Source organism: Cercospora beticola, chromosome 7 (genome assembly GCF_033473495.1).
Source record: "Cercospora beticola chromosome 7, complete sequence".
Taxonomy (NCBI): Eukaryota; Fungi; Ascomycota; class Dothideomycetes; order Mycosphaerellales; family Mycosphaerellaceae; genus Cercospora; species Cercospora beticola.
Window position 1 is genome coordinate 1,329,065 of NC_088941.1, and position 22,275 is coordinate 1,351,339.

The following is a 22,275-nucleotide window of genomic DNA, read 5'->3' on the forward strand; positions in this document are numbered from 1 at the left end:
GTATAATTGCGCGCCTATCGCAGAGCACGCAGTGCTTATTGACAGCCACTGCGATAGGATACGTGCGGCCATCTACCTGAGCCGGCGATTGGTAGATAGCAACAGGTCCCCGCAGCGTACCTCCGGGTCGGATGTGACCAGAACCCAAACACGTGCCCGGACAACATTTTGTCCTAGAATCCTCCTCAAGGTTCCAAAGCAAAGGTCGGCAACCAAGCGTCCAGTCCGACTTCGAGTGCTCGCGACTCCCAGGGCGGCAGACTGCCGCTCTCAGTCCTCGATCCGACAGCAGTTTCCGCAGGCTGCCAAGTCCACCCGGTAGGATCGCTTGAGAAGAGTGATTGCAGCTCTTCGAGGTTGATCTGGTCAGACGCCACTCCCCCAGCTCGCAGTCCTGGGTCAATATGTGAGTCGGCTCCAACCAAAGAATAGTGTTGACCAGCGGACAAGGGCCTCGAGGCCAGGCTCTGAACACCTGCAGATGTCGGCGCCGGCTGCCTTTCAGGTGCATGCTTCTCCGGTATAGATTTGCGTGCCAATCGGTATATCGAAAGCGGGTTCAGGATGTAATCAGGCGCACTCTGCGCCGGAGAGCCTGGGGCTGAAGCAGGAGGCTCTTGCTCTTCAGCGTCGTTGTTGGCGTAGGGGTCTTCCTGAATGAAGTCGGGATTCCTTGATTCGCTGTCCAGCTCTATGCCGATTTTCTCGACCATCGTCTCTGCAGCCTTGGAAAGTGGCATCGCGGCAGCGTACATGGAGCGCATGATTTTCAAAGCTCTGACATTGTTCTGCACATGCGGGATTGTCTCAGCAAGTAGCGCCTTGCTGCTTTCTAGCTTTGGGTCAATGATCTGCGTTAGGTAGAACAGCATAATTTTGCAGGAGTCGTAGAGAATAGTTGGCAACCAAGAGTCAGCTATGGCATGAGGACCATGCCGCAAAGCCTCCGCCATGATTGTCGCCAGGCTTCTGGCGTGCCCAAAAAGTGTGTTCTGAAGATGGCGATGGAAATCTTGCTGCTCGGGTCCATACGTGAATGATGCGCGCAACTTGTACAGGCTGGGTGTGCCTATGCGATAGAGATCACACATCGTCTGATGATATGCGTAGTGTAATGCGCATAGCGCACCAACCTGTGACGTCTCTTGCCGAATGTACAGCGTTGTTGGAGTGAATTGCAGATTTGCGGGTAAGTTATCGTACCAATGCCGCAATTCAGCATCGAGCTGAGCGAACTCCGAATCTGGAAACCACGGCGGTTTGGCGCTATCCAGGTGCTTTATATATTTCAGCACCTTTCGTCTGGTAGAAATATGCCGCAGATAAAATGCGGTCATTCCCATGCAGTCTTGTGGAAACGTCGGCAGGAGCTCAGGTGGAAGAAACTTCAGCATATGACCTTCTTCCAAAGTCTCTGTGATGCAGGGCTCCTCCAGCACGAAATTTCGCTCGTTACATGGTAGTTGTATTTTGATGTCGGCCTCATCGATAAGCGTTAGCTGATCAATACCGCTTCCAACGAGTGCGTCAGTGATGTAGCACGCCCACATGAGCCGGCGACGAGACTCCTTGACGCTAGCCGAGGGGCCATTCCCAGGCTCTCGACAAAGCACATCTGTCGAGTGCTCCAGATTTATTTGCAGCGCTTGTGCCATCCGTGCGGTGATTGCGCTCAACATGAAAGCATTGGAGTAATTGCCCATGCGAATCTCGTAGTCGTGCAGTAGAACAGCCGCCATCAAATTCTCGACCGAAATGCGGTTCAGACGTGCAAGAATCAGGTTGTTGGCATGCAATGCCCAGTGCTTTCCAGAGTCCAGCGGATTGATGGGCAGGGCGATATTTCGGGACGTCTCGTATTCGACAGCGTAAAACAGCGCTCCTAATGCGCACACAATGTGCAGCAACGCATTGCCTTGCTGCATCTTCTCTCCATCGTTGTCCAGCTTCTGCAGGAAGGATGGTTTGTGAAGGAAGGCAAAGCAACGAAGATGGTGAACATTGGCAAAGTAACGCTCAACCAGCACTCTTGTCCTGTGGCGATCAGGAAGATGTGGTGCAACGAGCCAGTACAAATCGTCGCCAGCTGGGGTGGTAGTTGCGTTGTGGACAGATACCACTGGGGATCCTAGGCCTAGACTGCCCGCTGGCGTGACTTCCGGCCTCCTGACCGGACTGGTGATACTTTCTGGGGTGAGGCCACTGTCGCTTCGTAGCGATTCAGATTGGGGGGTGGCTTGGTCTTTGGGCAGAACTGTGGCCGCCACTCGCTGTTTCCAGGCGGGTTCAGATTCGTCCTCATACCTGCACTTCAACGACTTGTCGCGACATCGAACGCAAACCGGCTTGTGGCCCGAGCATCGAGTTTTCGAGGCTCGGCAGTCGCTGCATGAGCGATATGTCCGTTTCCGCTTCAGACCAGCGGCATTGTTGACAGCGACCGCCGCCGTCACGGGCTGCTGCGGTGAGTTCTGCGTCGACGAGCCATTCTCGGCGGCGCCTTTACCACAAGGAGCACATATCAGACCCAGCCGCTCGCAATTGAAGCCTGTCGAAGACATGTCAGTATGAGGCAAGCCGAAGGTCGGCGGAAGCTGAAGATGCGCGAGGCGAGGCCGCACGTCCAGACGTCTGAATACACTGCTGGCCCCGCCGCCATCGTGGTGGATCTCCGCAAACTCGTGCAGAGGTTGCTGAATATTACCGTGCAGAGCGGGTGCCAAGAAGTGTAGGCGAGGAAGGGAAAGAACAAAGGGCAACTCACACCTGCCGGGTCGCTCATCGCATCGCACTTTCCGCGCTCGACACGTCTCGCAGCCATGTCTGGACCTGGTCACTTTCCGGATGCTCGGGGCGGATTTGGCGTCGCTGGAACGTCGTTCGGCGGCTGGAGCCATTGCGTCGCAGTGGCGGAAAGGTACGAAGGGTGTGAAGCGATGAGCCGACAGCGGACGCTGGACCTGTTCACTCAGTGCATATCGCTTCGCCGGGATTGATAAGGCACAATCGATACGCGGCCGTGACGCGTGGAGGCAGTACTTCTTGCTGATTGAGACGCGGCCGTCTGACGATGATGATGTACAAAGGCAATTTTCGGCGGCAGTTGCGCAAGCGACAAAAAAGATATCGAGGCGTGGAGGCACAACAGCGAAAGCGCACACGCACGTGCAGTGTGAACGGATCGGCACGCGCGCCGACGCTAGCAGCGGGATTCGGCCGAGCTTTGTGCTTTCGGACAGGAAAGAAGCGTCCACCATTGTTCATTCATGCAACTACTCAGCATCTATCGGGCATACCGGAGCAGTATCATTCACTTGAATGCCGCCCCTCTTCCTCTCGTTGCTATCGTGGAATGGGAGCTTCCATCCGCCCTCGTCCTCAGGCACGGCAAGCCACAATCGCATCAAATGTCTCCGTACTCTTTCACGCCCCTTCTCATCAACCGATCCCGGAGGATAGTCTTTGTATGCCGTCCGCGCATGGAAGACGTGTGTGTTGGCCAACAGCTGGATATCTCCAGGATCCAGAATCATGTGCAGCGACAGCCGTGTACATGTCTCCTCAAAAACTTTCAACGCCTCCTTCTGCTCTTCTGAGAGCGGTGGAATCCTCGCATCGGGTCCAGAGTTGAAGCGAGCCAACGACGTCACGTTGTTGGGGTCGAACTTGGCCCAGACTCGAGGAGAGCCGCTCGGATCGTTTTCGAGATACACAATGGCCGACTTGTACCATGGATCTTGCCCTTCGCTGACCTCTCCTTTGCGATCGAAATACCAGTTCGGTGTGACCAGAGTCTTAACCACATCCGGTCGCTCCTTTTGGAGGACGTTGAACACATGGTGGGTGCTAACAATGTCGCTCTCACCACCTTCCAGCGCTTTGGCCATGCATAACAGACCGACCAGGTCGGCGCCGTCCGTGTGAAAGTACTGCCTTCATGTTCGTCAGTATGAAGCTTGCCCTCACGACTTCTCCTTCAAACTTACTTCGCGTTTGTGCGATAGATCCGAACTCTGTCTTTCTGCGTGGGATCTTCGCCAAGGTCCTTGACGTGTCCAAGCACGTGTCCTTTGCCATTCTGGGAGACGAAATAGCCAAAGTAGGCGCCGAGACCCATATATGCGACCTGCCGATTGTCAGATTATGCTTGCTACTCTCGAAACATCCTCCCTACCGCCGACTTGTGCAGACCCCACTCTTCCACAGGCACATTCTTGAACAGAATGAATCCTTTGCCATTAACGATCTCGTTTCGTACAGTTCCAAAGAAAGGAGCAAGCTTGGGCAGCGGGAACAACTCTTTCTTCATCCCGGTCAGTGGATGACCCGCCGCAATGTATTCATCTGCAGCTTTTCCAAGCTCTGCAATCTCTTCCTCGCTGAAGCCATGAGTCCATCGCTCAGGATTGTTGCGATAGTCCTCAGCCTTCCAGACGGTTTGGCCGACAATCTCTTTGGGAAACTCCTCGTATGGCCGAATCAGCTCCGGTATCGGGTTGTGCTGGCCAGATGTTTTGTGGCCATCTGGAAAGATTGCTTTGCTGACTTGTGATAAATTGTGGGCAGTGCTCGGAGCTGCGGATTGCGTGAGAGCGGGAGACATTGTCGACTTTCTCCTCAGAAAGGAAGGATGAAACTTCGAACGACCACAATTTCGATCTAGGAAATCGCTGGAGACGCGCCTCGCCTAAGATCCGTATGCATTTATATGCCTCGATAACGATCCATTGCGCCATCGCGAGCTCGGCTGAAGACGTGCTCGGCCGTTGTTTCGCCGCGGAGAGCATCGAGGGACAAAGGACCCCGCATCGCGGGGCCATCGCTTCGAAGCCGACGTGCCAGTTCAACGACTTCAAAGCACCAGCATCTTCCCCCGAAAGCCATTAGAGACCCATAGCGTCGAGCTCAAGTCAAGAGACTGTGGAAAAAACCCGCTCATGGCCAAGATGCATGGATTTTGGCCGCTTCGACGAATCTCAGCATGCATCGCGGTTGAGGCTTGGCGACTCTGATCGCAAATTGAAGAAACCGTAACGAGAGGAGAATTTGTAAACAAGGTCTCTGGGGAAGAGATATACTTATGCTTCTGCAGGATGCGGCTACTTGTAGCTTTGTGCTGGCCCGCAAATCATGCAACTACCGTCCAGCCACAATTGGCTATGGTCATGGCGAGAAGCCAGCTCCAGATGGCGTGATTCTTTGGTGAGGAACAGAAGCACTATATGAAAAGGAATTGTAGGCTTCTTTCTTGATTGGCAATACACGAGTCAGTCGCTGTAGAAAGACCCTACAGCTTTTTTTGTAACGACTGATCTTATTACCAACAGAGTGCCGAAGATTGGAAGTTGGCTATCCTTAGCAGGGCGGATGCCTGCGAGAAATACTCCCTCAAGCTCTCTCAGAAAGTCCATCGACCTCGGAATGAACATGAACCCAGTATTCTCGCGCAGTTCAGAAGGTCCTAATCATCCAGACTGCTGCAGAGACACATTCTGATCAAAATCTCGAAAGGAGGCTCGAACGCAGAGTACGAGACCCGCGGCTAGACACAGGGCTCAACATCACGCGGTAAATAAGCTGCGCGTATGTAAATGCGTGCGTACAGCCGCCCAAACGCATGTCTTCGAACTTGATGTTGCTGACTTGCGTATGACAGCCAGAAATATAACTTCGAGGCCGCTTACACCTAAGTGGAACGAAGTGTGACACACAAGATCTGTATCATTTTGGTACTATTTGCGTAGAGCTTGCTTGGCTGTATACTTCATGTCTCATGGGCCTCCGGATTTGCTTTGACGTTAACACCGCCGAGCTTACGAATACTCTCGAACAACGAATAATACTAGCAACCATGCTCCCTGCAGCTGCCGACTGCCGACTGCTTCCGTTCGGTCTCCAAGATCTTCACGTGGAAAGCGTGATGGCATATCACTCACTTCGTCAGCTAATGCCTAGGTGAGCCGAGGCACCTACACTCCATGCCGTGGGAGTCAATGTTTAAGAGGATGCCAATCTGGACGCAAGGCATTGTCTTGACCTATCCTTTTCGAACATCTACAGGTACTCAACTACTCTTTCGAAGTCCTCTTCTCGCTCACTGACCATGGCATCGCCGACGCGAATCGATGTCGACTATTTGGTCGCTGGTGCTGGAGCGATGGGCATGGCTTTCGTTGATACCATTCTGGCCTCGAGCGTAAATGCGACAGTTGCGCTGATTGACCGGTATGGCCGTACTGAATGAACATCACCTCAGCAATCGCGCACCAGACTCGCTGACTATGGTCTCTGTGACGTAGGAACTCTCGCCCTGGGGGTCATTGGACAACAGCCTACCCCTTCGTCCGCCTGCATCAGCCCTCGAGTTTCTACGGCGTCAGCTCCAGGCATTTAGGAACAGGCAAAATCGACCAGATCGGCCTTAACAGAGGACATTATGAGCTTGCGACCGGCGACGAAGTAAGCGCCTACTATGCACAAGTCCTCCATGAAACATTCTTACCTTCGGGAAGAGTGCAATATTTTGCCAGATGTATCTGGAAGGGCGACACAAGCTTCCAGTCCATCCTCACTGGTGAGGCGTTCCAAGTTGGCAGCAGGACCAAAATCGTCGATGCGACGTATATGAAACTGGAAGTGCCTTCTATGCGACCACCTCCTTATCAAGTCGCAGAAGGGGTGACGGTAAGAACACCGAACGACTTAGTAAATCTCTCTCGCCCGTATGCGAATTACACCGTCGTTGGAGCCGGTAAAACAGGAATGGACACCTGCATTTGGCTATTAACGAATGGCGTTGATCCAAATCGAGTCACCTGGATTATGCCTCGTGATTCCTGGCTCTTCGACCGAGCTTTCTTTGGAAAGGACAATGCCGAAGCAATCAAGAAGCGAGTTCAAGCTACAATGCTTGCGACCGCTCCGGATGACATGTTCCGTCGTTACGAGGCCAGCGGACAGTTCCTGCGACTGGATCAAGAAGTCTGGCCGACCATGTTCCGATGCGCAACGGTATCTAGGGCTGAGCTTGAGGAGCTTCGACGAATCAAGAACATAGTGCGGCTGGGCCGCGTGCTCTCTATCGACGTCGAGAAAGTCACTCTGCAACACGGAAGCTATACTACTGTACAGGATATAGTATTCGTCGATTACACCGCAGACGGCGCTGGAGTACGACCACCTGTCGCAGTCTTCAGTCCTATAAGAATCACATTACAGCCCGTCCGCTACTGTCAACAAGTCTTCTCAGCAGCTTTCATTGCTCATGTGGAAAGTGCTTACGATGATGAACAAGTCAAGAATGAACTTTGTCGACCAGTCTTGCAGCCAAGTGCACCGATCGATATGCTCGTCGTGTCCTATCAGGACAATCTCAATGCTTTGCGCTGGTGCTTGGAGTCAAAGACTGTGGCATGGCTGAGTAACTGTCGTCTGGATTTCTTTTCGAAGACTTGGGCTCCGCTACTAGCTGAGGATCCAGAGGAGAGGGAGGCAGCGAGACAGAGATTTCGAGCGCAACGTCGCGTACTTTGTGATAAGCTGCGAGAATTGCTCCGGGAAGAGCCTGCAGCTGAAGCCAAAATTGCTTTGGCAAAGTTCTGAAAAATCTATACGACTACCGATCCTCAAATTGAACACTAGACGTCCGATATATTGGCAGAAACGGAGAGCGAGAACCAAGCAATCTTGTACAAAGCCGAGCTTCCGCGCTGTACTTTGCATCGTCCTTTTGTCTTACGCTCTTTCATTCCAATCCGACATGCCAGTACTACTTCTTCCATCCGACAAACCAAGACTGATCGACGGAAATATGCTACTGACTGAGTTTCATTTAAGATTCGCCTCCTTCTGCACGACATATCGCGGCCCCAATCGCTTCAAAATCCGGAATTGACGATCTTTGATATACATCGGTATCGTGGCCTCAAAGTACGGCTTATAATAATCTTTCTGCATCTGGACCTACAAGGACCTCAACACCAACACACTTCGAAGCTTTGCTCATGAATTTCTCGAGACTTACATCCTTAAACCACTGCGTCGTAGCATCCCAATTCTCGACCCAAGAAATCGTACCCGGACTCGTTGGGTCTTGATAAAGCTCGAAGTACAGACATTCCGGTTCTGCTGCTACGGCATCGAAGACTGGTGTCATTGCTGCATAGAAAGCTTCGAGATTTTCTGGTGCGATGTGGACTGTGACGTGGAGGCTGAAACCGTTTAGGTCGGGGAATTGGAGGTCGGACATTTTGACGAAGATGGAGAAATCTGTCTCTGACAGGTTTCTTGTGAGAGTCAAGGTCTCTGGTGTTTATATGTCGATGTGGCTGTTACACACGATGACAAATCTGCGTGGAGCTGAAGGATTGTAGGGTTTCTTAAGCCAGAAGGATTCCGCTCGCTTGGCTATTATGGGCTGAGCTTCCTGCATATGCGATAAACATTTCTTCGGCCGCCTGCGTGAGTGTCGACTGAGGCATGACCGTGATGGAGAAAATAGGTTGCGACAAACCATTGTTAATGACTCGAATGTCGCAACTGAGAATTTTCTTGCAGGAGTGTCCATCAGAAAACCAGAAGATTTATCAATGACATGAGACATATCGTTGAGAGAACTAGTTACCATACAGCATATCTCGTTCAGATGAGGTCTGGGGGCACATGGTGTCGCTGTATGGAGTGGTGGACCTCAGGGCCAGCAAGAAGAGTAGCGGACAGCTGCTGTTGGATTGTTAGAGCAGCAGCGACGTTTTCGAGGAGGTCGAACTGCCGAAGGCTCCTGCTTAAGTTTCTTGTCAGTCAAGGAAAGCATGGCCAACAACACGGACTGCTTGCTTGGCATCGCGGCTGGAAAGCTTCGCGATCCTTGATGATGCCCTGGTTCCCTTGTTCCATTACGGCAGAACTAATTACTTTACGCTTCCACAGATCAGAGGATAGCTACAGGCTTTGAACGACGCTCCAGCGCAACAAATTTCATCCTGACTCAGGACACTTTTGCCTTTCCAATTACCAAAAATGGACTTCACTCAAGGATACATGCGTTCAAAGCATTCATGGTCTATTTCTTACAGCATGGCGTTCAGGCCTCGAAGGGGGCCTCGATCTTTCTGTACTTCCCTGCCTCACGTTGCTCGGAAACGTTAACATGAGTAGAATTCGCATCGATCAAGATGTCTGATTAGTCGGACAATCATGTCATTGAAGCCACGACGATTGGATATCATGGTCGATCTTATTTACTTGCTCATATTCGGGACCTTGGTCTATTCTATCGCTGTACCACAAGGCCAATCCGGTAGTGGAAGTTGGAGAACACTTCCTTCGATCGCTGGTGGTCCTCGTCAAGAGGATGCCGTCGTCGCAACATCGGACGCAGTATGGGTGCTTGGAGGGACCATGATCGATCCCTTCCGAACCGTGGACGCAGTCGAATACTACAGCCTCAGAGACAACAACTGGCACACAGCAGCACCTTTTGGAACGCCATTGAACCATCTCAACGCTGCAGCTGTAGGCGAAACCATCTACATCCTTGGCGGCCTGTCTGAAGGACTACAATGGCTCGCTCAAGGCATCTCTTTGGCATATTCTCCTGCTGCCAACGCTTGGCAGCAAAGAGCTCCAATGCCGCAAGGCACGCAGCGTGGAGCTTGTGCAGTGGGAGTCTACGGAACCACAATCTACCTCGCTGGCGGCATGACGATCCTCGATCTGGAGTCGGGCGACCAAGATGTTGTGTCTACAGTCACTGCGTACGATACAACAAGTAATTCATGGAACACCAATCTTCCTCCTCTGCCACAGCCTCGTCAACATGTAGCTGGTGCTGTCGTCGGATCGATATTCTACGTACTTGGAGGAAGAACGAACGGACAAGAGAAAATACAAAACAACGTCTACGCACTCGATCTGAACAATCCAATGTCTGGGTGGAGAGAGATGGCTCCAATGCCGACAGCTCGTGGCGGGTTGGCTTGTGCAGCTATTGGAGTGATCATTTACTGCTTGGGAGGAGAAGGTGATCAGCAGACTCAGTCACAAGTCTTCCCGCAAGTGGAAGCGTACAATACTGTGACGAATCAGTGGAGCAGGTTGCCAGATATGCCAGTGCCGAAACATGGATGGGGAGTTGCGGCAATCGATGGAACGATTTATTCACCGGGTGGAGGTATTAAAGCTGGAACAGAGCCTACAGATGAGTTTGATTGTTTCACACCGTGAGTCTGAAGCAACAGAGGCAGCCCACCTGTATGGACATGTCGAACGTGTACTATGGTAACGCTCCTCCGTTTCCACCTGCTCCATTCCCAACATACTCCATTGGATGGATCACTGTCGGATCTATGCCCACACTTATCCATGCCAGCACACCGTCTTCTGGTCTTTGTCCCATCCAAACATATCTCGCATAAGGATCGGTCACTTGTGCTTCCTGATTCAGCACCACGTCCTGACTGTTCAGCGTCAACGGTTGCTGGTTCGTGTTGTAAGGATATGTTCCTTCCACCTGAGAAATCAGATCCTGCTCGAAGAATATGCGCCCGTTGTGTGTCGCTTGCACGTAATTTCTGCCTTCTCCACTGGGCGCGACGGGTTGTGCTGAGCTGTGCGTGAGGATATGGATGTGGGGTGCGACGCCGTAGTAGTGGCCCGGAAATATGCCTTTGGATGTTACGACGCTGTTAATGTTAGAGAAGACTGAGAGTTATCCTTGAAACGTCAAGCACATACCCTTCGCCATCAGTTTGCTGGATGCCTCGTCCATGTGTCGCGTACAGGTTGGATGCATCGTTTGCATTGCCGTTACCCTCCGCCTGTACACCAGAGTAGACACCTGTGGCATTGCATTGGTAGACCTCAACGAAGACTCCTGGGATTGGTTGACAGTTGCGAACATCCACGATCTGAATCTCGAGTGTGAGAGGCACGCCGGGTTGACCTTCGCTGATGTCCGATCGTATTTGCTCGCCAGCAATGAAGTGGCCTAAGCCCTGAACTTCCGGAGTGAGGATGCAGCTGGAGTTATCGGTGAAGAGAAGTCGCTCATCAGTCGGATTCGGTGGGAAGGCAAAGTTTTTGGCGGACTGCACTCCAACAAGCGAATCCTGAGCATTACGCTGGAAGAGATCTCTCCGTCTCTCGATCGCGTTTGAAAGGAGCCCGCGTCGCTCAAGTTCGTTGCTGCAGGACTTGACGCTTCTTGGTTCTGTATCCAGCCAACGTTTGCGCTCCGTCAACTCGACAGTAAGATCATGTCCAGTGTGTGCAAGGGCGCATGGAATGGTGAGTTGGATGCCCAACAAGATCGCTGAGATGGTGGACACCAGCTGCATTCTGAAAGATGATCTCCAAATATGCCGCACTTGAGGTCAGATCATGATCAAGAGCATATATGATCATCGGCGCGAGAGGAATAAAGACCTGGATGGCGGAAGAATCAACAATCCAGAACGGTCCGACCTGCAATACGATGTTTGCGATTTCTTGGAGCAACCACAGAAATGCTGACATCTCGACCGCATGTGGGTGGTCAAGTGCTGAGAGGGGACTCGCTGCTGTTGGAATTGCTGACGCCCCAGGATTGCCATGTCATGGTCCGTGTTCAAATCTCGAATGAGTTTGGGATCCTGACGAACTCAAATGAGGCTTGATGATTCTCTTGCTAGGAGATCCTGGTCGAGTACAACTTCGTCTCGTTCCCCGCAACTGCAGTTTTGTTGGACGAAGAATATAAATGACTGACGAGCCTGGCACTTGCTGGCTGCTGTCACAACCCTTCCTGATCTTCGCACCGACTTCGAACGACCGATCGCTTCTCAACAGACCGGGGCGTGCGATCTGATTATTCTTCGAGCATGCGTATTGTGAGGAGGCAGCGGTCCAAGTGTCCAAATAGTTACGAGTCTCTTCGGGCAAGGCTTTTGGGATCGTTGTTGAACATGCCTTTGTCAGCACTCCGAATGGCACCACCGAACACTCGGTCGAAGCAGATATTGTTCAGGGTGAAGAAACCTGTTGATTGAAAGCTGCTTCGACCGAACGTTCGGTGGTACCATTCTGAGTGCTGACAAGGCATGTTGACCAACGATCCAAGATACTCTGTGAACGCTACCCGCCACACAGGTCTTTGCCCGAGTGTCAGCCTGGATAAGAGCAGACTGAGATGGTGGAAGAAGTTATGAAGAGAGCACCGCAGCCAGCTGATCACCAAGACCATCGCATTCGTGACCCGCCTCTCGATGAAGAAAGCAGAATCAAAGTCCTCATCGCTGGCTGGGGGAACCATGATCTGCCATCCGCAGCTCGTCTGATCGAGGCTGGTATTGATGCTGGTCTTAGACATCGTGAATTTCGATGAGGCTGGTGGCTTTGATGACACTTGGTATGTCGTTCGCATTGCTTCGTATCAAAATTTTGTCCTTGTAGATGTTGACTGAGAGCATTATTCAGGTATTGAAACCGCTATCCGTAACTCATGTGTAATGCCGAAGGCTCGAGTGACTGCATGTTCTGGATGGGCAGCCGTGAAACCCAGTTGGAGAGAATCTTTCGCCGAAGAAATGGCTTCGACCACACGATCTTTATCGCCTTTCATACTGCTTGTGTACTGCACATTTACCTTGGAGACAAACATCTGATGATAGTTGGAAACGACGAACTCCGCAGAACAGAGAAACCCTGGCTCGTCAGTACTGCTGGAGGACGTTGGGCCGGAGTCCGTCCGCTAAGTGCATAGTCCTGCCGTAAGACATGCTGTAGTCATGCTGACATGATACGAGAATGTGCCGTGCCTGGACCTGTAACACATACGGATAAGCATATACAGCCAAGGTGAAGATTGGCGTACTCTATTTCGACTTCACGGCGTGAACATCCTGTGCAGCGACTATCATGATGGATTCCGGTCCCTCGGCTACCGAACATCGTATCTCGGCTGCAACAAACACATTGGCAATTCTCGGATGTGGTACGAGCGGTTTGCACGCCAGGAGGTGCAGTTTGTAACATTTGTCTAACATCTGTAGGCGCGCTTGGAACTTCGATCCTTCTCGGTCTCCTATCACAGTCCTCGAAACCAGATGGCAATGCCGAAGCGAATCAAGATGCTGGTATACCTACGCGCTTCGTAGCATGTGTCCGGTACGAGAGAGACTGAGCACCATGTCCTACATTCGCTCCCTTCATGGCTGATGAAAATAGTCGTGAGGCCGCCGCCGATTCAATCAAGCTGAAAGCAACAGAAGCCGGCTTTTGCGACCAGTCAAAGATAGACATCAAGGTCCGCAGCAATGTCGAAGGGGTCACAGGAGCTGATATTGTCGTTCTGGCCGTTCAACCACATTTGCTGGACCAGCTCTTCCAGGAACCGGGCATGAGGGCGGCGCTAAGTGACAAAATCATCGTAAGCGTCATAGCGGGTGTAACAGTGCAACAAATCCGCTCGAAACTGGAGCGAGGTTCGGAGTCAAAGGATGCCAGGGCAGGGTACTCCGTCGTCAGGGTAATGCCCAACATCAACTGTTTCGTCAGGCAGTCAACCACGGTCATAGAGCGAGGGTCTGTAGGCGAAGATGTTCTCCAGATAGTCAGTCGCTTGTTCGAGTGCGTGGACAAAGTCTTCTTCACAGAGCCATCCACTATGGATGCCTGTACGGCATTATGTGGTTCGACTCCAGCGTTCTTCACAGTCATCTTGGAAGGACTGGTTGAAGGAGCCATTGCGACTGGGCTGAAGCCGGATGATGCGTTGCAGATGGTTTCTCATGCTATGATGGGTACTGCGTCTCTGGTTAAAGGAGGATGGTCAACGAGAGCTGTGCGGCACGGAGTGACATCTCCTGGAGGATCCACTATCCAAGGGGTGTTGGCATTGGAGGAAGGTGGAGTGAGGTGGACTTTTGCCAAGGCATTGAGGGTGGCAGCCTCCGGGGCAGCGAAGCTGGGGTCTAAAGAGAACGTGAGTGATCTAGGCCATAGCAATTGAGATGCCTCGTCAATCGTTCTCGTGTATTTTGACGTCCGTGATGGGGACAGGTGAATGGTGATTCTTTCTGTTCCGCTCCGGCTCAACTTTCTTTCTGATTTACCTACACAACACACGCGGAGGAGAGCCTGCGAAGTATCAGATGTATGGAATTGAGAGGTTCTCGAACGAATGATCATCAGGATGTTCAATCTTCCATGTCGGTGGCACGGTGCCAGTGAGTGGACAAATACTGCCAGGCGGAGTGCCAAGACTCGGACCCTTAGCGTGCCATCGTATGCGACGCAGACATGATCACACCTTGCGCGTCCATCATACCAGTTTTCCGAGCACCGGGCACGGGAAGACAGACCTCATCTCATCAAAGTACGTCCGCTTCCATCACCTCCACCTCCATATCTGCCCTGGTAGTGGCTATACAAAGTGGCAGGCATGTCCGCCGCCTCACGCCGCCGCGCGCTGGCCGGATGACAGTCTTATCTTTTGCTTGATCATGCACTAGGCGTGATTCACTTGCATCGCCGCTGACATGGGAGACAGAATAGATACAGGCCCACCTGGCGCGAAGCAGATATCGTAGCACTCCCGCCAGGCTTACAGAGCCACCACATAGCCACCCACGATGCCTGCGATGCTGGACGACCCAACTTCTCCAGCGATTTACAGAGTCTCAGGCCAGCCGCCATTTCCTGAACCATATGGCCCGCTTCCCTACGAGATCACGCCGAAGCAGGTCACACTGCGTGATAGAACCACTATCGCCACGATAGTCCCCTTCTCGTCGCCCGGCCAAGTGCCGCCACATCTGACTGCGTACCTATGCGAGCTTCTGAACCGCGAGATTGAAAAAGGTGACACGTACCCGATGATGGATGGGCTGGCACTCTCTGCATTTGCACCATACTGGTTCGCGAACTTCGGAGCAATCATGGTGATGGGCGACATCTCTTCGCCAGAGGAGATTACACAAATGGAAGAGCGAGGCGTAGATTGGGCGAAGCTTTGTCTCGGCAGTTTCTACGTCAAGCCAAACTATCCAGGCCGCAGCAGTCACGTCTGCAATGGTGGATTCTTGGTGACAGACGCTGCTCGTAATCGTGGTGTCGGTAGGCTCATGGGTGAAGTCTATCTTGAGTGGGCTCCGAAGCTCGGCTACACTTACTCTGTCTTCAATCTGGTATATGAGACGAATGTCGCATCTCTTCGCATATGGGACGCTCTCGGCTTCAAGAGAATCGGTCGAGTCAAGGGATGCGGCAACCTCAAGAGCTACCCAGATGCCATGATCGACGCAATCATCTTCGGCCGAGAGCTTGGTGGAGAGAATGAAGAGTACCAGAGCGAGGAGCGTTTCGACAAGATTCGATACTATCTGAAGTCAGGTGCATATCCAGCAGGCTCTGATCGCGCTGAGAAATCTCGTTTGCGATCGGCAGCGACACACTACAGGTTGATTCCAGGCGCTAATGGCGAAGACGACAAACTCATGTTGAAAGGCAAGGAGGTAGTTTCTGATCCGCACAAACAGTACGAGATCGCACGCGCGATGCATGCTCAGACACATGGTGGCATCAACAAGACTACAGCCGGCATTGCCGAGAAGTATCACTGGGTGCGCATCAAGGAGACCGTAAGTGCCGCCATACGTAATTGCACGGAATGCAAGGAGTCCTCTGGACCAAAGAATCCTGGGATCATGCCGCCAACTACGGGCCGTCGAGGACCAGTACCCGGCAGCACGAAGTCTTCGTCCAGCTCGTCACGACAGGTGGTGACTGCCAGTCCCGACTCACCAATGTCGAACACGATCGTTGGAGCATCGTCAGCACAAACGGGACGAACAGAGCAGAGTCTAAGCCGTTCCCACTCTGACGACCAACAACTCTCCCAGCAGCTAGGTCAAGATCTCCTCCAGCAATCCGCTCCGACTGCACGCATGGGCGGAAATGGCGATTATCACGACGGCTCTCATACCAACTATGGAGACATCGGACCCGTTGATCCTCAACTGATGTGGCAGACCGGACAGGATGATACACACATGCAACTCGATGGCGATGACAAGACTGGTGTTGCAGAGGACGAAGATTCTCGATTGAGAGAAGTGCTAGGCGCCCATGCCATGGCTGGAGAGATCTCATCGTTTCTTGGCGAGGACCCACAGCGTCAGTCGGGTCGTTAGGACCAGCACGAATTGGACGCGCTTTGGCGGAAATATCTGCTTGGGGAATGCAACAATTCAGGCATTCGCTTCGGAAAGCTATCAATCCGGCTCTCGTGACGGTGTCGAATGAGTGACAGGGACACCAGAGAGGCGCATTCTAGTCTGACATTGGCAAGCATCTTGCCTTGGGTCATGGAGCACGAGAACATGTCCGACCTTGATACTTGTGAATATCAAGAATATGATAAAGCATGCAGAGAACAGACTGGGGGTCCTCAGACGTTGCACAGGCTCAGTTGCACAGCAAAGTTCACAGAGAAGCTCATAAGAGGAAACACTGTGAGTATTGAGATCCTGATCGTTGAAAGATGCTCACGTGAGCTGCATATGGTGTTGCATAGCATAGTCAACTGAGCTTACATACCATCACCTTGCTGGACGGTGCGTTCTTCGGCATGTAGTGACCGCATGGCTTTCACATGCAGCCCCACTGCACATGGTGTGCCCAGCCACATGCAGAAATGTCATCCAGTACCACACAAGTCATTCTCACAATAAACATCAACAAGGCACTGAAACAATTGTCTCGCCACCGGACTACTTCCTCAACACAGCAGCAATCTCGAGAGCAGCTTGTCCGCGACAATTATCCAAAAGGCCGATGCCAAAGACCGGCGCATCGAGACTGAGGATGGAAATTTTGCTGAGTATGTAGCTCATTCTTTTGGTTCATGACCGAATATTGACTTCTTGGAGAATCGACTGCAGCACCATTGTGGTGCTGCGCATCGGACCTCGCAAAGAGATCATGCACGTGCATCCGGCGACTCTTAATTGGCGCGAAGATGAACTGCGAAAGTTGTCTACGACTACCGGCGACATCACACTGCCCAACTTCGATATCAGTACCTTCAGGTATTTCACAGAGTATCTTTACACCGGAAGGTTCCGCTGTGGAGTGTACGTGGAAAATTCTCCGCTCAGAGATTGCGAAGAATTTGTCGATGTTTACCTCCTTGCAGAGAAGGTATCAGATGAAGACCTCATGGACGCTGCACTTAGCGCAATTTTGAGCATCGGCAGAACGGAGCATGAAACTGGAGATTACTGGCTGCCAACGGCTAAGGCCATTGAGAACGCGTACAAGCAGACGAACAAATCCTCGAAGCTACGAAAGCTGCTTGTGGACTTGTGGCTCTGGCGTTGCGACCTCGACGACCCCGACGACCCAGCAGACTTTCCAAAAGAATTTTTGTGGGACTTGGCTGCGACTGCCATCAAGAAGGTTCGCAAGGTTTCTAGCAACGAGTTCTTGCCGGCGAGCATGAAGTGCTGCGACTATCACCAGCATAAGAAAGGCGAACCGTGTGCTAACCGGAAGCGCAAACGGGACAAAGCTGATGAGTGAGCGAACTGCGAAGATCGCTGTCATGCGTCAGACTCAGGCTTGGGTCACAAACGTCAGAATGGCGAAGAGCGGCTCGAGGCCAAGCATGCTAGGATTGGAGATTCAAGGACTTCTGGAGATGTGCAAGAGCAGATGCGTCTTCTCACAAAGGAAGAATTCTTGGCACCCACATCTACGGTAACAGGAGCCTCATCAACAGTATGGCCAGACAGAGATTTCGCGCGACCCGTCGAGCTAAGATGCAGTTTGCATCTCAGGCATGGCTATTCGGCTGCAAAAAGCACTATCTGCATTACAATGTAGGTCATGGCATACGGAAGTGCGGCAATTGATCTCAATTTCATTTCATGTCCTAACGGCGCTCCTCTTCACCCTTCTTCAAATGCGTTCGTTGCGTGCGCTCTTTGTGGAGGTGCGACTGTACTATCTACTAGCAGTTCAAGGGTTCGGATGAAGCGTCTCATACAATAGTTCTGCACTGACTTGCTCCACAGTTCCTTATCACTAGAAGAACGTAAATGTCCAACCATGCACAACAACACATGCGCGCTGCATTAGAGCGCATCGAAGCGGCCATGGTGTCCTCGCGGGGGGCTTCGCAATTCTGAACATCGATCTTAAGTGGTGTCAGCCTGAGTTCGAGCAGACAACAGGAAGGTGGACACGCGGCGGCACTTACTCGAATGGCGCTGCTGTCATCACTCCAGCGGAAGGAGCTCACTTTCTAGTTTCGCGTGGAAATAGGAGCTAGCCGCTCCTGCTGCTCCTTCCATCTCAATCTTCAGCGACCTTCAGGCAACCTCTCAGAGGCTCTGTACCACACCGGTCACAAAGCACCACCATCATGGCGCTCGCTGATCGCCTCATCGTGGCTCGCGACGAGCAGCCAAAGTACGTGCCTCACTTTGCGCCGACTTCTCAACCTCACTGACATTGTTCCAGACTTGAGGATAGCATCATCATCCTGCTCATCGGCAAGGAGGAATCTCGATACTCCATCCATGGAAAGACACTCCTTGAGAGGTCTGGAGGCAATTTTGATGAATCAGTCTTGTCTTTGTCCGGCGATGAGCGCTTCATTGCTCTTCCGGATATTACAAGATCAGTCTGCGAGCTGTACCTGCACTACCTCCATGTTGGCAACTTCCCGCTGCGACAATACAAGACTACGATTCGGCAACAGCGTCAACATAAGGAGGACGTCGGCGTCGCCCTGATCGAGATCTACAGCATGAGTACGACCCTTGGCGATGGACAAGGCAAGGACGCAGCAGTCAGCGGTCTTGTAGAGATCTTCGACATGCCTGGTCTCAACACCACAACGGGTGTACCAGGAGCTACCATTGTCACCAGAGTGTATGCCGTCACGGAGCCAGGATCGAAGCTGCGGCAACTCATGGTTGACCTGTACGTACGCAAGGCTCGCGGTATTCGTATTGATGGCCCCTTGCCTCACCATTTCGTGGCTGATCTGGCAGGAGCTGCATTGGATGCTGTTGAAAGTGTGGACAGAGACCAGCAACTCCTCAGCCCTGCTCTCGACCAATGCCTGTACCACGAGCATGAATTCCGCGAGGGCTGTCCGAATCACACAAGGAAGAAGCTCAAGCGCGCGGAAATTGACGTTGGGCCAATAAACTTGCCAGAGAGTGACGATCCTGATCTTCCCGATTCGCCGCCCGTCAAGCGTACACGTATGGATCCCAAGGCTGGCGAGATGGGAAGCCCAGCAATGAGGCCAAAGACGAGACCAGCGTCGGCCGCCACATTGTTAGGCTGCTACAGCAGGCGGTCACCGCCTGTCCCAAAAGCCCGCACTGATTCAAGGACCGACTCGTTCACCGACTCGCTCACGGATGCCGGACGCGCATTTCGTGATAGCGTCGCCAAGATTGCGTACGTGGCGAAATAGTCCTGGATCGGTCGCATAGTGCGTAGCTGGTGCATCTGGGAACGGAGAGATAGCGAGGACAGAGCAAGAGTTATCTGTGTGCATTTCTGTAGACTTCTGTTGATGGAGTAAGCGACCCGTGACAACAAGAGTGCGCTGATGCTCGTTGACCGGAACTAATGCGGCCATGATGTCTACAAATGGGTTAAGCACAGCGCAGAGAATCTCGATATACCCAGAAGAGTCGTCGAGTGCATGTGCCTTAAACATACTCCGCCAGAATTGGTCGCGTTTGCCCTTGTGCTCTGCCGTGGTCAAGATTTCTGCTTGGACCGTGTTACCTCTCACTGAGACCAGTATCATTCCGCGCGACACGATGAGCGACTGTGGAGCGTGCCGTCCTCCATGCGATGTCAAGCGATTGATATTGTTGTTGGTAGGGTTATGACGAGGTCAGCGAGGGGGTGTAACTGGCGTAGTGTCAAGTTTCGAGTAAGGGTTTGATTGAGCAGCATCAAATTCATCTCGCGCGTCACGAACACGTCTCCTCGCCGTTCATTGACGGCATCCCAATGCGATAACACAACATGGCGCTCTGTAGGTATTCATAGTAGACAAACCTACAGCTTATGTTACTGACAGATACATACAGCAGCGCGCCTTTTGACCTTGCGGCGGTCCCCCATTCTGCTCAAATTACCCCCATACCTTTCAGCCATATGCATCCTGGTCGGCATAGTATGGGTCCTGCTTCTTCCGCTGAACGACTATTCGCGACAGACGTACATTTCCGAGAACGCGATCCTACCTGGACAGGTCCATACATACTTCGGCGGCAGCGAGCATAACATCTTCCGCGCATATCGACAGGAAGTCTACAACCTTGGTCAAAAGAGCAGAGAAGAGAGGCTGGCAGGCATAGAACAGATCATTAAGGAAATAAAACTCAAGTGCGCGACACAGGAATATGCATTCGAGGTCGCGGGCGAGAAGATCGAGGGCAAGAATGTCTATGGGTTGCTTCAAGGGCCGAGGGCAGATGCCACGGAAGCAATGGTTCTGATCGCAGCTTGGAAGAACTTCGAAGGAGAGCTCAACTATTCTGGTGTCGCGCTGGCATTGACTCTGGCGCGATACTTCAAGCGTTGGAGCATCTGGTCCAAGGATATCATTCTGCTCATACCTGAGGACAGCACCTATGGGTCCGAAGCATGGGTCAGCGCATACCACAGCACAGGCACAACCCCCACATCGAGCCGGAACGTCAGCGATTTGCCTATCAAAGCTGGTGCGCTTCAGGGTGCTATTGCGCTGGACTATCCTGTTGGGCCTTGGGGAAAGCGTTTCGAAAAGTTGGATGTGCTGTATGATGGCATCAATGGCGCACTGCCCAACCTCGACCTCATCAATACGGCAGTACAAATCGCGTCTGGCCACATGGGCATGGGATGCTCTCTGCATGGCTTCACAAAGCACTCTGACAAATATCCGGACCGACTCCGCACGATTGCCTCTGGCATCCTATCTCAAGCCCAAGGTGTAGCCACTGGTCCTCATTCAGCATTCATGCCATATCATGTCGATGCCATCACTCTCAAGACAGTCGGAGATGGCTGGCACGATGAGATGAGTCTTGGGCGAGTGACTGAGAGTATCTTCCGAAGTATCAACAACTTGCTGGAGCACCTGCATCAAAGTTTCTTCTTCTACATCCTGCTCAACACGCACAGGTTTGTGAGCATTGGCAGCTATCTCCCAGCAGCTATGCTGGTTGCTGGCAGCTTCACGATCAATGCCCTTGCGCTCTGGATCTTGAGTGGGAAAGGACCTGTGGAGAAGCCTGGGAAGCTGGAAAGTGCAGGTAGCCAGAAGCCGAAGGGCGAAAAGATGGTCAAAATCAAGGAGGGTGACAAAGTCGCAGTTGTCGCAAAGGAAGAGCTGCAAAGTGTTGAGAGAAAGATGTTCCTACCTGCGGTCGTGGCTTTGGCAGTGCATCTTATCAGTCTGGTACCACTTTACCTGCTCACGCATACGAGTAAAGCAGTAAGTGAAATCGATTGAGCGCAAGTTTTCCAGCTGACATCGTTGCAGAATTTGCCGTATGTGTTTGGTATTGTGACAACGAGCAGCTACGTACTTCCCGCCTACATCTCGATCCTGCTGGTACGATACCTCAAAGCGACATCCCAACAGTTGCAGACCATGCAGGCATTTTCGCTACTCTTCCTTGGGGCAACTTTCTCGACTTGGGCTACACTCAACTTTTCATTGGCGCTGACAGTGGGCCTGTTGGCATGTCCGCTTGGATTTGTGCGTCCATTGCCCTTGAGATCAACCAGCAGCAGTGACAATCAGCGGACTCTTGCTATCGCGCTGAGCATTCCCTCGGCATTGCTATGGCTGGCACTCTCCCCTGCGACTGCTGTCTATGCATTCAGCTGGTTTGTCAAGATGGACGTCAGCGCGGTACTATTTGAGATTGCCAAAGGCTGGGCTGCGCAGGGCGTATGGAGCTGCCTTGTGCTGTGGTGCGTCTGGTGGCCTGGATGGACGTTAGCCGGAGTTGTGCTCGTCAGCGGTGCTGTGACCACCAAGCGATAGCACTGCAGAATATCGAAATGCAGCAATTTAATGATGAAGAGGGACGCGTAGCAGAATGGCGGGAATGTGGCAGTCGCGACTCAGCGAGACGTGATCTAGGAAGGCACGCGCGTCGTCGCCTGCACCCTCATGCCAAGGTCACGTCAAGTCTCACCACTTCAACTTGACCTCCGCACAGCAACACTTCACTTCAACCTAACGGATACATCGTCTTTCATACAGGT

General features: G+C 52.3%; 11 protein-coding genes across 11 annotated transcripts; 7 read left to right on the forward strand and 4 right to left on the reverse strand.

Moving 5' to 3' along the window:
* Positions 1 to 185: 185 nt before the first annotated feature.
* Positions 186 to 2,897, reverse strand: RHO25_010761 (uncharacterized protein; the record flags this gene model as incomplete). The annotated part of the gene is made up of 2 exons (XM_023602347.2): positions 186 to 2,548; positions 2,765 to 2,897. The coding sequence occupies 2 exons, from the start codon at positions 2,895 to 2,897 to the stop codon at positions 186 to 188; spliced, it is 2,496 nt and encodes an 831-aa protein (XP_023451064.1).
* Positions 2,898 to 3,272: 375 nt separating this feature from the next.
* On the reverse strand, positions 3,273 to 4,603 carry RHO25_010762 (uncharacterized protein; the record flags this gene model as incomplete). Its single annotated transcript, XM_023602346.2, has 3 exons — positions 3,273 to 3,933; positions 3,987 to 4,126; positions 4,175 to 4,603. The coding sequence occupies 3 exons, from the start codon at positions 4,601 to 4,603 to the stop codon at positions 3,273 to 3,275; spliced, it is 1,230 nt and encodes a 409-aa protein (XP_023451066.1).
* A 1,500-nt stretch (positions 4,604 to 6,103) lies between these two features.
* RHO25_010763 (uncharacterized protein) lies at positions 6,104 to 7,602 on the forward strand (the record flags this gene model as incomplete). The annotated part of the gene is made up of 2 exons (XM_023602345.1): positions 6,104 to 6,225; positions 6,300 to 7,602. 2 exons carry the CDS (start codon positions 6,104 to 6,106, stop codon positions 7,600 to 7,602), a joined length of 1,425 nt encoding a protein of 474 aa, XP_023451062.1.
* A 225-nt stretch (positions 7,603 to 7,827) lies between these two features.
* RHO25_010764 (uncharacterized protein) lies at positions 7,828 to 8,248 on the reverse strand (the record flags this gene model as incomplete). The annotated part of the gene is made up of 2 exons (XM_023602344.2): positions 7,828 to 7,962; positions 8,024 to 8,248. The coding sequence occupies 2 exons, from the start codon at positions 8,246 to 8,248 to the stop codon at positions 7,828 to 7,830; spliced, it is 360 nt and encodes a 119-aa protein (XP_023451063.1).
* A 947-nt stretch (positions 8,249 to 9,195) lies between these two features.
* RHO25_010765 (uncharacterized protein) lies at positions 9,196 to 10,224 on the forward strand (the record flags this gene model as incomplete). The annotated part of the gene is made up of 1 exon (XM_023602343.1): positions 9,196 to 10,224. The coding sequence occupies one exon, from the start codon at positions 9,196 to 9,198 to the stop codon at positions 10,222 to 10,224; it is 1,029 nt and encodes a 342-aa protein (XP_023450705.1).
* Positions 10,225 to 10,273: 49 nt separating this feature from the next.
* RHO25_010766 (uncharacterized protein) lies at positions 10,274 to 11,336 on the reverse strand (the record flags this gene model as incomplete). The annotated part of the gene is made up of 2 exons (XM_023602342.1): positions 10,274 to 10,682; positions 10,735 to 11,336. The coding sequence occupies 2 exons, from the start codon at positions 11,334 to 11,336 to the stop codon at positions 10,274 to 10,276; spliced, it is 1,011 nt and encodes a 336-aa protein (XP_023450706.1).
* A 1,850-nt stretch (positions 11,337 to 13,186) lies between these two features.
* Positions 13,187 to 13,987, forward strand: RHO25_010767 (uncharacterized protein; the record flags this gene model as incomplete). The annotated part of the gene is made up of 1 exon (XM_023602341.2): positions 13,187 to 13,987. One exon carries the CDS (start codon positions 13,187 to 13,189, stop codon positions 13,985 to 13,987), a length of 801 nt encoding a protein of 266 aa, XP_023450703.2.
* A 622-nt stretch (positions 13,988 to 14,609) lies between these two features.
* On the forward strand, positions 14,610 to 16,169 carry RHO25_010768 (uncharacterized protein; the record flags this gene model as incomplete). Its single annotated transcript, XM_023602340.2, has 1 exon — positions 14,610 to 16,169. The coding sequence occupies one exon, from the start codon at positions 14,610 to 14,612 to the stop codon at positions 16,167 to 16,169; it is 1,560 nt and encodes a 519-aa protein (XP_023450704.1).
* Positions 16,170 to 16,959: 790 nt separating this feature from the next.
* Positions 16,960 to 17,559, forward strand: RHO25_010769 (uncharacterized protein; the record flags this gene model as incomplete). The annotated part of the gene is made up of 1 exon (XM_065603321.1): positions 16,960 to 17,559. One exon carries the CDS (start codon positions 16,960 to 16,962, stop codon positions 17,557 to 17,559), a length of 600 nt encoding a protein of 199 aa, XP_065459393.1.
* An 844-nt stretch (positions 17,560 to 18,403) lies between these two features.
* RHO25_010770 (uncharacterized protein) lies at positions 18,404 to 19,471 on the forward strand (the record flags this gene model as incomplete). The annotated part of the gene is made up of 2 exons (XM_023602339.1): positions 18,404 to 18,450; positions 18,502 to 19,471. 2 exons carry the CDS (start codon positions 18,404 to 18,406, stop codon positions 19,469 to 19,471), a joined length of 1,017 nt encoding a protein of 338 aa, XP_023451283.1.
* Positions 19,472 to 20,037: 566 nt separating this feature from the next.
* Positions 20,038 to 22,051, forward strand: RHO25_010771 (uncharacterized protein; the record flags this gene model as incomplete). Its single annotated transcript, XM_023602338.2, has 3 exons — positions 20,038 to 20,047; positions 20,103 to 21,493; positions 21,542 to 22,051. 3 exons carry the CDS (start codon positions 20,038 to 20,040, stop codon positions 22,049 to 22,051), a joined length of 1,911 nt encoding a protein of 636 aa, XP_023451282.1.
* Positions 22,052 to 22,275: the final 224 nt, after the last annotated feature.